The following is a 15,406-nucleotide window of genomic DNA, read 5'->3' as shown; positions in this document are numbered from 1 at the left end:
TCTTTACATTACCATTATAACATAGGCAATAGTCTGGCTCTGTGACAAGAGACAAACAGGAATCTTTACATTACCATTAAACATAGGCAATAGTCTGGCTCTGTGACAAGAAGACAAACAGGAATCTTTACATTACCATTATAACATAGGCAATAGTCTGGCTCTGTGACAAGGTACGACAGGAATCTTTACATTACCATTATAACATAGGCAATAGTCTGGCTCTGTGACAAGAAGACAAACAGGAATCTTTACATTACCATTATAACATAGGCAATAGTCTGGCTCTGTGACAAGAACAACAAACAGGAATCTTTACATTACCATTATAACATAGGCAATAGTCTGGCTCTGTGACAAGAAGACAAACAGGAATCTTTACATTACCATTATAACATAGGCAATAGTCTGGCTCTGTGACAAGAAGACAAACAGGAATCTTTACATTACCATTATAACATAGGCAATAGTCTGGCTCTGTGACAAGAAGACAAACAGGAATCTTTACATTACCATTATAACATAGGCAATAGTCTGGCTCTGTGACAAGAAGACAAACAGGAATCTTTACATTACCATTATAACATAGGCAATAGTCTGGCTCTGTGACAAGAAGACAAACAGGAATCTTTACATTACCATTATAACATAGGCAATAGTCTGGCTCTGTGACAAGAAGACAAACAGGAATCTTTACATTACCATTATAACATAGGCAATAGTCTGGCTCTGTGACAAGAAGACAAACAGGAATCTTTACATTACCATTATAACATAGGCAATAGTCTGGCTCTGTGACAAGAAGACAAACAGGAATCTCTACATTACCATTATAACATAGGCAATAGTCTGGCTCTGTGACAAGAAGACAAACAGGAATCTTTACATTACCATTATAACATAGGCAATAGTCTGGCTCTGTGACAAGAAGACAAACAGGAATCTTTACATTACCATTATAACATAGGCAATAGTCTGGCTCTGTGACAAGAAGACAAACAGGAATCTTTACATTACCATTATAACATAGGCAATAGTCTGGCTCTGTGACAAGGTACGACAGGAATCTTTACATTACCATTATAACATAGGCAATAGTCTGGCTCTGTGACAAGAAGACAAACAGGAATCTTTACATTACCATTATAACATAGGCAATAGTCTGGCTCTGTGACAAGCACAGGAATCTGTTATAACATAGGCAATAGTCTGGCTCTCTGTGACAAGAAGACAAACAGGAATCTTTACATTACCATTATAACATAGGCAATAGTCTGGCTCTGTGACAAGAAGACAAACAGATCTTTACATTACCATTATAACATAGAATAGTCTGGCTCTGTGACAAGGACAAACAGGAATCTTTACATTACCATTATAACTTAGGCAATAGTCTGGCTCTGTGACAAGAAGACGAAACAGGAATCTTTAAATTACCATTATAATATAGGCAATAGTCTGGCTCTGTGACAAGAAGACGAACAGGAATCTAAATATTACCATTATAACTTAGGCAATAGTCTGGCTCTGTGACAAGAAGACGACAGGAATCTTTACATTACCATTATAACATAGGCAATAGTCTGGCTCTGTGACAAGAAGACGAACAGGAATCTTTACATTACCATTATAACATAGGCAATAGTCTGGCTCTGTGACAAGGTACGACAGGAATCTTTACATTACCATTATAACATAGGCAATAGTCTGGCTCTGTGACAAGGTACGACAGGAATCTTTACATTACCATTATAACATAGGCAATAGTCTGGCTCTGTGACAAGGTACGACAGGAATCTTTACATTACCATTATAACATAGGCAATAGTCTGGCTCTGTGACAAGGTACGACAGGAATCTTTACATTACCATTATAACATAGGCAATAGTCTGGCTCTGTGACAAGAAGACAAACAGGAATCTTTACATTACCATTATAACATAGGCAATAGTCTGGCTCTGTGACAAGAAGACGAACAGGAATCTTTACATTACCATTATAACATAGGCAATAGTCTGGCTCTGTGACAAGGTACGACAGGAATCTTTACATTACCATTATAACATAGGCAATAGTCTGGCTCTGTGACAAGAAGACAAACAGGAATCTTTACATTACCATTATAACATAGGCAATAGTCTGGCTCTGTGACAAGAAGACAAACAGGAATCTTTACATTACCATTATAACATAGGCAATAGTCTGGCTCTGTGACAAGGTACGACAGGAATCTTTACATTACCATTATAACATAGGCAATAGTCTGGCTCTGTGACAAGGTACGACAGGAATCTTTACATTACCATTATAACATAGGCAATAGTCTGGCTCTGTGACAAGGTACGACAGGAATCTTTACATTACCATTATAACATAGGCAATAGTCTGGCTCTGTGACAAGGTACGACAGGAATCTTTACATTACCATTATAACATAGGCAATAGTCTGGCTCTGTGACAAGAAGACAAGAATCTTTACATTACCATTATAACATAGGCAATAGTCTGGCTCTGTGACAAGGTACGACAGGAATCTTTACATTACCATTATAACATAGGCAATAGTCTGGCTCTGTGACAAGAAGACAAACAGGAATCTTTACATTACCATTATAACATAGGCAATAGTCTGGCTCTGTGACAAGGTACGACAGGAATCTTTACATTACCATTATAACATAGGCAATAGTCTGGCTCTGTGACAAGGTACGACAGGAATCTTTACATTACCATTATAACATAGGCAATAGTCTGGCTCTGTGACAAGGTACGACAGGAATCTTTACATTACCATTATAACATAGGCAATAGTCTGGCTCTGTGACAAGGTACGACAGGAATCTTTACATTACCATTATAACATAGGCAATAGTCTGGCTCTGTGACAAGGTACGACAGGAATCTTTACATTACCATTATAACATAGGCAATAGTCTGGCTCTGTGACAAGGTACGACAGGAATCTTTACATTACCATTATAACATAGGCAATAGTCTGGCTCTGTGACAAGGTACGACAGGAATCTTTACATTACCATTATAACTTAGGCAATAGTCTGGCTCTGTGACAAGAAGACGAACAGGAATCTTTACATTACCATCATGAATAGGCAATAGTCTGGCTCTGTGACAAGGTACGACAGGAATCTTTACATTACCATTATAACATAGGCAATAGTCTGGCTTTGTGACAAGAAGACGAACAGGAATCTAAATTAAATATTACCATTATAACTTAGGCAATAGTCTGGCTCTGTGACAAGAAGATGAACAGGAATCTAAATAGCACCAACTCACACAATGCCATTGGTCCAATAACGTTTGTTTTGTCCCCTACATGTTATGGGAAGGTCATATCTGTTTCCCATGTCCATCCTGTCCAGATTTAATGCATAGAGGGAACTTCTAGTGAGACCCTTTCAGTTTCTTTGTTTTGCTGATAATACTTTATTTGCTGTCCATAAGCTTTTAAAGAAAACAAAGAGCATATAAGTATATAAAATATTTCCACTAAATGGTCGGTCTGAATGTTTTATGTTATTGTCTATAGGAGGAGCGTGCAGTTTGGCTTGAATACCACAAGAAGAAATGGGAGCTTCAAGCCAAGGACAGACAAGATCGTAAACGAAGGAGGGTGGACTTCGGTGATGCTCCGACTGGCCGAGCTGTCAGTAGCCGGACGGGTCTCGGGGGATTTCTCCGTCGGACAGCTCGCAGCATCATGGACATGCCTTGGCAAATAGTTCAGGTACATACAGTCATAGAAAGGTCACTATTACCCAGGTACATACAGTCTTAGAGAGGTCACTATTACCCAGGTACATACAGTCTTAGAGAGGTCACTATTACCCAGGTACATACAGTCATAGAGAGGCCACTATTACCCAGGTATAAGCTGTCATAAATAGGTCACTGATAAACAGGTACAAAGAATCATATATAGGTCACTGTTACCCAGGTTTTGAGAATCATAAATAGGTCACTGATATCAAGGTATACAGTATCATAAATTGGTCACTTACCCAAATATAGAGAATCATGAAAAGGTATAAACGTATTGAGGTATATGGAGTCATAAATAAATCACTGTTCCTCAGGTTCATAGAATCAAAAATAGGTCACTGTTACCCAGGTACAGGGATCACTGTTATTGAGGTATGTGGAATCATCAATAGCTTACTGTTACCCAGGTAAAGGGAATCATATATATGTCACTGTTGTTCACATGGACTTTACCGTGTGAAATGTTGATAATATATGATAATTCTTTTGTTGTAATCATTCAGCTGATGGAGACCAGTTATCCTGGGCAGTTTAAACTGTGGGCTCTTATCGGCAGTGACCTACACGCCATGAAACTTAACGTGCCTCGAATCTTCTACGTCAATCAGAAGTCACCCAAGGAAGGCGAGGGAGCCTGTTAGTATACATATGAGACTTGTAGCTGTCTGGATGGAAATAATTATATTTAAAGGTGTTAATTGGGGTTAACGAGCCAAAGCTCTAACATGAAAATTCTTTCATTAGATCACAATCTTTCCAAAAATGCTCCTGCTAGACACCAGTCTAAATTCATAAAAGTTGTTATGATTGATATGTTATATTTATGTTGATAAAATCTTTGAATGTCAGCTGTCGCGTCTGGTAAATCGTGATTGAAACACTATATTGATAAAAGTTGTTATGATTAATATGCTATTTTGATATTTATCGTCTGGGACCAATTTCAGTTGTCATGTTGGGTAAATCATGATTGTTGTGTTACAGTGTGGAAGAAAGTGATCAAGACTTTACCGCGATCCCATCCCGTGTTTAACCTGTACGAGTATAGTGTACCAGAGGATGTCTATCAGGAACACATCAAGTACGCAATGTCTCCACTAAATAAAACTAATAATTCTCACAACTAGTGTCACAGAATTTCTAAAACTTATGTAAAAAAAATGATTACAAACTTCATGTCTCTTTCAATATTATCACGAATTATAAGGAGATTTACTCGCAATGAGTTACTGTTTTATTTAAATTTTAGGAATGTCTAGTTATGATCATTCATAAAAAGATATTACTGATAGTCACTGTTTGCTGAAAATATTTTTTAAATTTTTGTTCATATTTTGATTTTGTTCAAACAAGGCTAATTTATCGTTGATTTTACTGGTATATGTGTAAGACTATGTGTATGGTTTGTTCCACAGTGAGATAAGTGCCGATTTGTCCTCACCAGACATTGAAGGAGTGTACGAGACACAGGTCCCTCTGGAATTCCGAGCACTCGTTCGTCTGGGCTGTGTCGCCACCGTCAACAGAGACTTCGCCAAGTACATGTCAGGAAGGGTGAGTGGAATCTTTAAAGTAAAATATTTATGGTTTTCATGTGGTTATCATAAAATAGGTAGGAGGAAGGGGGTATACTCCATTAGTTTGTAGTGTAGCCTGCTACTTATAACTCACCAATAGGACTAGTCCATGAATTATCGATCCTTATTCAGGACTCTTTGAGTTTGATATCCATCTTTTATTCCCTCTGCATGAACTGGAGCATGTAGGTTTTTACCCTCTGTTGTCCCCACCTGCCATGTCAATTTCAACTGTGTCATGTCCCATGATGGTACATGGTAAGTATGTGAGCATTTGTTTCATATAGTCTTTCTTGTTATCATATTTCGTATAACTTATTGGATGCTGTTGGTTGGAGTTAGATATGGAATACACACCTGTTGCCTTGGTTACAGGAGACAGATACATTTGACATGGAGAACCTTGACTTTAGGACACTGGCACAGTTTACCTACTTAGAGCCTGGGGCCATCAAACATCTGTATCTCTACCACCATATCAGGTTAGTAACTATATATCTACCACCATATCAGGTTAGTAACTAGATATCTACCACCATATCAGGTTAGTAACTAGATATCTACCACCATATCAGGTTAGTAACTAGATATCTACCACCATATTAGGTTAGTAACTATATATCTACTATATCAGATTAGTACTTATGAACCAACCACCATGTCAGATTAGTAACTATGTACCAACTACCATATCAGGTTAGTAACTATGTACCAACCACCATATCAGGTTAGTAACTATGTGCCAACCACCATATCAGGTTAGTAACTATGTACCAACTACCATATCAGGTTAGTAACTATATATCTCTGCTACCATATCAGGTTAGTAACTACATATCTATTGTCATATTTCGTTAGTAACTACATATCTACCACCATATAGGGTTAGTAACTACATATCTACCACCGCATAGGGTTAGTAACTATATATCTCTGCTACCATATCAGGTTAGTAACTACATATCTATCATCGTATCTGGTTAGTAACTACATATCTACCACCATATCGGGTTAGTAACTAGATATCTACCACCATATTAGGTTAGTAACTATATATCTACCACCATATTAGGTTAGTAACTATATATCTACATATCAGATTAGTACTTATGAACCAACCACCATATCAGATTAGTAACTATGTACCAACTACCATATCAGGTTAGTAACTATATATCTGCTATCATATCAGGTTAGTAACTACATATCTATTATCATATCTGGTTAGTAACTACATATCTATTATCATATCTGGTTAGTAACTACATATCTACCACCATATCGGGTTAGTAACTATATATCTCTGCTACCATATCAGGCTAGTAACTATGTATCTGCCACTATAAATTTTATGAATTAAAATCACTTCGGCTGTAAAATATTTACTCCACTATAAATCATTTATAGAATTTGTTAAATAAGCCTTGTGATGCTGTTCTAGATAGATAATAGATTGAAATCAGATAATGTTAAAGAGAAGTTATGATTATAAACAAATTGAACTATGCTTAATCAGTGGAAATACTTTTCGATCTTTTCTACAGTGGTACAAAGTCCATGTTTGGTTTGTTTTTCCCAATGTCGAAGAAGGCCACGGTTTTTGTTGTTGACACAGTTCGGAGTGACCAGATGCCTAATTTGTCTGCTCTCTACAATGGAGAGAGGAACAGCAAGTAAGTACAAGTAGAGTGTGTGGTTGTAGAGTGTGTGGTTGTTGAGTGTGTGGTTGTTGAGTGTGTGGTTGTAGAGTGTGTGGTTGTTGAGTGTGTGGTTGTTGAGTGTGTGGTTGTTGAGTGTGTGGTTGTAGAGTGTGTGGTTGTTGAGTGTGTGGTTGTTGAGTGTGTGGTTGTTGAGTGTGTGGTTGTTGAGGGTGTGGTTGTTGAGTGTGGGTTGAGTTGAGTGTGTGGTTGAGTGTGTGGTTGTTGAGTGTGTGGTTGTAGAGTGTGTGGTTGTTGAGTGTGTGGTTGTTGTGGGTGTGTTGTAGAGTGTGTGGTTGTTGAGGGTGTGGTTGTAGAGTGTGTGGTTGTTGAGGGTGTGGTTGTTGAGGGTGTGGTTGTTGAGGGTGTGGTTGTTGTGGGTGTGGTTGTGAGTGTGTGGTTGTTGTGGGTGTGGTTGTAGAGTGTGTGGTTGTTGAATGTGTGGTTGTTGAGTGTGTGGTTGTTTAGTGTGTGGTTGTTGAGTGTGTGGTTGTTGAGTGTGAGGTTGTTGAGTGTGTGGTTGTTGAGTGTGAGGTTGTTGAGTGTGTGGTTGTTGAGTGTGAGGTTGTTGAGTGTGTGGTTGTAGTGTGTGGTTGGTGGTGTGTGTGGTTGTTGAGTGTGTGGTTGTTGAGTGTGTGGTTGGTGAGTGTGTGGTTGTTGAATGTGCGAGATGAAATAACTGATTTTGTACACGTCATAACCTCTATAACACTCACCTAGTGAGACTCTAAATAACCAAAACACAACATGGAGCTGGTATAACTTCATAATGAGGTAAACACGGTATAAAGCTAATAAAAGGGCAAAATAAATTCAAAGTAAAATCAAAATCATTTCTATGGAATATATATTTAGCCACTATAGGGTCTTCTTCAGTCCAAAATAAACTGATATAACTTGTTTCATAATTGTTTGGTTTGGTTTGCTTCATGACCTTTTAACATCCAGGATCATTGAAGGACTTAACAGATTTAGGAGGTGGGAATACCTGAACAAATACCACTGACCTATTATTTCCTGGCAACTGCCAGACACAGGATTTGAACTTGTGACCCAAAGGTGGATGATTTGTGGTAATGTTTCTGGACATCTTAACCATTTGGACACTGAATAATTGTTGTAAAATAGAGGATGGGATGGCCTTCGGTAAAATTTAGTCTATACTTATAGAGTAAACCTTGAGGGAATGTTATAGCCTCCTGTGATCATCTTTACAGAGTCACCAAGGGAGCGGCCGAGGAAATGTTACCCCCATCTCATCACACGTTTGACATCAAACTAGAGAAGGACGTGCGACAGGTCCATCGTAACATCCAGAGGATATTGTCTTCCTACAAGGATGAGAAACGAGGACCAACCTTTATAGCCATTCAGTCCCCTCATGGTAAGAAACGAGGACCAACCATTATAGCCATTCAGTTCCCTCATGGTAAGAAACGAGGACCAACCTTTATAGCCATTCAGTCCCCTCATGGTAAGAAACAAGGACCAATCTTTATAGCCATTCAGTCCCCCCATGGTAAGAAACGAGGACCAACCTTTATAGCCAATCAGTTCCCCCCTGGTAAGAAACAAGGACCTACCTTTATAGCCAATCAGTCCCCTCATGGTAAGAAACAAGGACCTAACTTTATAGCCATTCAGTCCCCTCATGGTAAGAAACGAGGACCAACCTTTATAGCCATTCAGTTCCCCCCCTGGTAAGAAACGAGGACCAACCTTTATAGCCATTCAGTCCCCCCCTGGTAAGAAACAAGGACCTACCTTTATAGCCATTCAGTCCCCCCATGGTAAGAAACGAGGACCAACCTTTATAGCCATTCAGTCCCCTCATGGTAAGAAACGAGGACCAACCTTTATAGCCATTCAGTCCCCTCGTGGTAAGCAACGAGGACCAACCTTTATAGCCATTCAGTCCCCTCATGGTAAGAAACGAGGACCAACCTTTATAGTCATTCAGTCCCCTCATGGTAAGAAACGAGGACCAATCTTTACAGCCATTCTGTCCCCTCATGGTAAGAAACGAGGGCCAACCTTTATAGCCATTCTGTCCCCCCATGGTAAGAAACAAGGACCTACCTTTATAGCCAATCAGTTCCCCCCTGGTAAGAAACAAGGACCTACCTTTATAGCCATTCAGTCCCCTCATGGTAAGAAACGAGGACCGACCTTTATAGTCATTCAGTCCCCCCATGGTAAGAAACGAGGACCAACCTTTATAGCCATTCAGTCCCCTCATGGTAAGAAACGAGGACCAACCTTTATAGCCATTCAGTCCCCTCGTGGTAAGAAACGAGGACCAACCTTTATAGCCATTCAGTCCCCTCATGGTAAGAAACGAGGACCAACCTTTATAGTCATTCAGTCCCCTCATGGTTAGAAACGAGGACCAATCTTTATAGCCATTCTGTCCCCTCATGGTAAGAAACGAGGACCAACCTTTATAGCCATTCTGTCCCCTCATGGTAAGAAACGAGGACCAATCTTTATAGCCATTCAGTCCCCTCATGGTAAGAAACGAGGACCAACCTTTATAGCCATTCAGTCCCCTCATGGTAAGAAACGAGGACCAACCTTTATAGCCATTCAGTCCCCTCATGGTAAGAAACGAGGACCAACCTTTATAGCCATTCAGTCCCCTCATGGTAAGAAACGAGGACCAACCTTTATAGCCATTCAGTCCCCTCATGGTAAGAAACGAGGACCAACCTTTATAGTCATTCAGTCCCCTCATGGTAAGAAACGAGGACCAACCTTTATAGCCATTCAGTCCCCTCATGGTAAGAAACGAGGACCAACCTTTATAGCCATTCAGTCCCCTCATGGTAAGAAACGAGGACCAACCTTTATAGCCATTCAGTCCCCTGATGGTAAAATAATGAGGACCAACCTTTATAGCCATTTCAGATTTATCTTTGCAATGAGTTCAGATGTATGTGTGGGATAAAATTGCCTTCTTTTGCATGTATTCAATTACATGTATTGACTTCTCGAGTAAAACTGAGGTAGTTTTAGTAAAAATCTCTTCTATACTAACTTTTTGTTTGATTTGAATTTAGATTTCCAGCACCTAACTTCTAGTATGCCAGGCCTTCAAGATTTCCCGCTCGTACCAATACACATCTCTGACAGGTAACTATAACGAATACTTGAGATTTCCCGCTCGTACCAATACACATGATATATGATACTCAAGCAATTATAGGGTGATCAAGGGTGGTTAAGCCAGTTACCTTTCATCTAACCGGCCGCTGTTCGATCTCTGGCATGAACGTGAAAACGTAAGTGGCTACATGGCGGATACTGTGAGCTTTCTATGTGCACTCCATTTACCTCATACAGTACTCTTAAGACCCCATGCATGCTTTACATCTAGGAGTGATTTGTATAAGTTATATAAGTTGTTTCCATAGTACGAAAGACAGAATTATATAATTGACTATATAGAAGTTATTGAAAGGCATTTCAAACTGGGACAGAAATATCTCTAGGAGCTTTAGTGTCAACAATAGTGACTTGAGTAGTTGTTCTGTTTATTTTACAGTGATAGCCTGTATAACGTTCTGGACTGGCAGAGAGTTGGCAGTCGACGGATGTTACAACACTACCTCAACGTCGACATCATTCTCCACGTATGTGGCGATTATCGTATCATCTCTACATATTAAAATTTTTTAGTACAACTCCACTTTGTAGCTTTACCAAACACATTAGGCACTGTCTAGTGCATGACAGCCAGCCACTTATTTTGACATCATCATCATTGTGACATCTTAAATGTCGTGCCACTGATCATGGAAGATGGCTGTTGTAATTGCTGTTCTGCCATTGCTGATATTGAATTGTTTGTTCATTATAGATGCAAATTAATCATAGAATTGTTATCAAATGTAAATATAACCATTTGATTGAGTCCACATTTATGTGATGATGAATGCCAATTAGACGACAGATTTAACATGGAATGCTTACCAATTGCCATGCCAACTGAATGTAGTACAATGCTTAAATAATCAATTATGTCAACATCATTAACATGTTAGCTGTGTCTAGTTATAAGAAATTGTGTTGACATTATTTTGAAATATTGTATAGCCATTGACTTAAACAATTATAGCTAAATTAATGGTTTGTCAGTTTTATCAGGACGTTTTACTACATCAGGGAGTTCTGTTGTTTAATGATAACCAGTTTTGTTTCTGATACTAGGCGATGGTGGAACAGTGCCGTTACCTTCACATCCCCGTTGGAAACATGCCGCGTGACATCACTCTGTACGGCTGTGATCTATTCCTCGCTCGTCATCTCCACAAACACAACCACATCATGTGGTGTTCAGTCACAGAACGGCCAGATCTTGGAGGAAAAGAGGCTGATGACAGCAGGTACACAAACGCTTTCTTCTAGTTCGCTGAAACTAGACAATATCTTATTCTGATCTATTTTTCAATAGAGTTCCTGACTTAGATAAAAATAAATTTGATTTCTTTTACAAAAGAGATTCTGACTAAAATGTGACCAAGGTGTAGAATTTCCAACATTTCATTGATTCAAAATGAAAAATCAAATTGACATGTACTGTGTAGTCGTTTTCTTTTGTGTATAGAAGACTTTGCAATTTTCTCTTTCTATACTTTATCAGTAATAGTCCATATAGATTTTCCTTCTTGCCATTTGTTCCACTTTATTGATGGTGAATGTAGCTAGATTTAATCCTTTATGAATAAAGGCAACTGTACAGTAGTGATTTTCATTCAGAGGTCAATGAACATTGTAACCTGTAGTAACAAATCCTTGTTTTGATTGAATGACCTCTTGTTACTTTGCATGGTGCAACAGAAGACTCCTGTGTTTGAAACATATGAATATGAACTGGATTGCTTCAACCTATGATTCTGATATTTACATAATGTGACTCTCCTTTCTGTATTTCTAGGCTTTGTATGGAACTGGAGGAGAATAGTAGCGTGGAAGTCAACCACCCAGGAACCTACCCCAGTATGTGTGTGGAGTTGGACATCGCTAGTCTGGCCGTCAACACGATTATAGAGGTAACCTTTATGCGATCTGGCACCACCATACCGCATTCCTATCCCACGTCAAACTCTTCATGCTTTCCAAAAATCAGATGACAACCAAAAATCAGATGACAACATAAGTGCAAATATTTTATTTATATTTAAAGAAATCCCTGAACTGTAGTCATAGATATACTACCCTTTGCCATAGAAACGCATTGGAATGTATGTATATATTAAAATAATGATAAAGAATATAAGACCAGTGAATTATGTCTAATAGTTCCAAAACCAGTGTATTCTTGAAAAATTACCTAACAACAATTGTAAATGAAAAATCAACCTTTGACCTCTATCTCCATAGTCTTCCCATGTAAATGACCAAGAGGGTGCGAGTGCTGTGAGTTTTGACACGATGCCGCAGTCGTCATTGGAGGATATGGTCCAGGGACAAGGTGCTGCCACCTACCTAGCTAGTTATGATGAGACCGCCCTCTGTTCCACCACATTCCGAATCCTTAAAAGTATGGTGCAGGGCTGGGTGAGAGATGTGACAATGTATGGGAATGTGTTCGCCGATAACCAGATCATACACTTCTACAGGTATGTATTACTTATAGAGAGGTTCATAAAGGGGTGTAACATGAGCCTAATATCATGAACTACTATAAAAATTCACTTATATAGGAGGAATGTAAAAGGACAAACTATAAACATTTCTGGCGTTTTTGAATTACACTTGTAGTAAATCCTTAATCTAAGAAACATTTTTTATACCCCAAAATTCACTGTGATACTGTTCGTTATCATTGTTCTGTTTCCTCCAATGGCTGTCTCCTTATCTAATGGAGCATTTTGAATCTTGTATAAAGGACTATGTATGGTTTGGGCCCTTATTGGCCCTCAAATTCATCAAATTTGGAATATAGTGTTACAAAATTCAGCATTTGTATCTTAAATATTTATTACATCCCTGATTCATCTAAGATGGTAGTTTTCTATTAATACCACTCTAGTTGCCATGGTAACCATTCAAAATATGCATAAATTAAGCGAATGTGGAAAATTGGTCATTTTTTGCCTATTTTTTTTTTGTATTTATTCTCTAAGAAACAATATAGTGCAATATTGAACAAATACAGCATGACATGGGTGAATATTTACTGAGATATGAGGGCACTAAAGTAAATCTCATGGAGAAATATAAAGTTTTTACATTAGCTTAATTTATGCATATTTTGGATGGTTACCATGGCTACTACAACCGTAATGATAAATAACTATCATACTAACTGTATCAAGGATGTACTAGATATTTGAAATTCAACAGCTAAATAACAGGTTTAAAAATTTGATGGATTTTGGGGGGCAAAAAGGGCCCAACCCATACATAGTCCTTAACCAAATATGATTGTTGACAATACAGGTGGCTACGGTCAACTGGAGCCCAGCTGTATGATCCAGCTCTCAGAAGAACACTTCACAATATGATGAAGAAAGTATTTATGCAGGTAAGATCATTAACTGATACACTCTTCTCTATCACGGATTCACCTTGTAAGGGCATGATGTTCCAAAGTGATGGTAACTGTGACCTCTAGTTTGACTTTAGACCTACATCGTGTGAAAATCTTACTTTTCTTCATAAGTAATATCTTTTTATGTCATAATGTTAAACGTGTTTTGTCTTTTGAAAAACTTTTATGATCATGTATACTTTGTATGATAATTGTACTACTTTGTCTTGCATTTATATGACGGCAATTTCAATCCCAGTCAATATGGCTACTTATGAGAGAAAAGAAAGAAATATCATCCTCAATTTTGACCTAGCAAAATTAAATTCCTAATATCTGTATCTGTAATGATTTAGAAGAATTTAGAAAAAAAAACCTGTTGTAAATCATGCAGAAATAGGAATAAATCGAAGTCTAGATGGATAGTTACAATTTAGAAATTTTGATAAAAATCAAAATATTGAACAAGGCTAAGTGGGTCCCACTTTTCAAACAAACCAAAGTTACCCGACATTGTAACATCATTGCCGAGAACACCACGTGACTACCATAAATATGTAACGTCTATCCGAACTCTTATATGGCCACCAGTTTAAAATGTTTCATCACCTGTTGTACCAAAGTTATTGAGAAATCATTATCAATCTTCTAATTATTCTTTAATTGGCTTAATTTTAACTACATCTACAAATACTAACAATATCGGGGTCTAATCTAACTTGACTTTTTGCTGCTAGTTATGGATAGTTTGACTTTAACATCTAGTCTCTAATTTATAGCTTATAGCTGAGTTCAAGCGTCTTGGATCAACTATAGTCTACGCTAACTTCAACCGAATCATTCTGTGTACAAAGAAGCGCCGCCTTGTAGATGCTTTGTCCTACGTGGAGTACATCACCAACAGTATAAAGTCACGAGAGTTATTCCACTTGATAGAACTCTCCTATGAACAGTGCTGGGAATACTGTATCTGGCTAGACCCTGTAAGTTGTATAGAAATTTCAATTAAAGTTTTTAAAATGTTAACATTGTAACAAAAAATACCAAAAATGACCACATGTAGTTAAATTTCATTGATTCAGATTTGGCGATACCATTTTGGACTTTAAATCTGTTGGTCAAAATAATCTGAGTGATCAAGTTTAAGTGTACATGAAGAGTGAAAGGTAAAGCACAATTTGAATTACTAACTACCAGTAGGTTTACCTCTCTCTGTACATTTTATCTTCTCATGGCTTCCATTGTAACATTTCTTTTTACAGCAAACACTTTGTAAGTTTTTTTTTTTTTAATTTTTATCATTACGCCAAGTAATTGTTTTTTCTTTAGTGATTATTTAGTTTTGTTCTGTGAGTAGGCTAACTACGGGGGCGTAAAGGGAAGATTACCATCAGCTGCCATGACAGACAGCTCTCAGCCGAACCCTGACCGAGATGCGGAACAAGACAGTGATGAGGAGGAGCCTAGACAGGAAGAGGAGGAGCTAAATAAATCGGATCAGGAGGATGAGGTAGCCATCGTTTTGTTCTAATTTTGAGATCTAATTATACTTCAAAAGTTACAGTATTAGTGCTGAGACCTGCCATAAAATTGAGTGTATATAATGTGTTACCTGTGTTGGTCCTGTCTGGTCCTGTCTGGTTCCGTCTTGTCCTGTCTATTCTCCCTTTGATGTAAGGGTACCGTAGTTTTATATACATTTGTAGTTGTTTCATATTTTGTGTCAAACTGTATGCTTTTCAGAATTTGATAAACAACTTAGTTAATACTTTAAATCAGACAATTTCCATGTTAGTTGGAAAGGAGGGCGTAA

At 38.1% G+C, this 15,406-nt stretch overlaps 1 protein-coding gene across 1 annotated transcript in view; it reads left to right on the top strand.

The window, feature by feature from the left end:
- Positions 1 to 15,406, top strand: part of LOC138317870 (DNA polymerase epsilon catalytic subunit A-like) — a 45,481-nt gene that overhangs the window by 21,505 nt on the left and 8,570 nt on the right. Inside the window, 15 exon segments of the mRNA XM_069259843.1 lie at positions 3,552 to 3,749; positions 4,288 to 4,420; positions 4,769 to 4,865; positions 5,200 to 5,338; positions 5,737 to 5,843; positions 6,906 to 7,034; positions 8,276 to 8,442; positions 10,118 to 10,190; positions 10,603 to 10,690; positions 11,268 to 11,443; positions 11,995 to 12,109; positions 12,441 to 12,679; positions 13,503 to 13,587; positions 14,373 to 14,576; positions 14,951 to 15,103. Coding sequence (XP_069115944.1) covers positions 3,552 to 3,749; positions 4,288 to 4,420; positions 4,769 to 4,865; positions 5,200 to 5,338; positions 5,737 to 5,843; positions 6,906 to 7,034; positions 8,276 to 8,442; positions 10,118 to 10,190; positions 10,603 to 10,690; positions 11,268 to 11,443; positions 11,995 to 12,109; positions 12,441 to 12,679; positions 13,503 to 13,587; positions 14,373 to 14,576; positions 14,951 to 15,103 — 2,103 coding nt within the window.

Source organism: Argopecten irradians, chromosome 3, assembly GCF_041381155.1.
Source record: "Argopecten irradians isolate NY chromosome 3, Ai_NY, whole genome shotgun sequence".
Lineage (NCBI taxonomy): Eukaryota > Metazoa > Mollusca > Bivalvia > Pectinida > Pectinidae > Argopecten > Argopecten irradians.
Note: the sequence above shows the minus strand (reverse complement) of the source record. Positions and strands in the feature narration are given on the sequence as shown.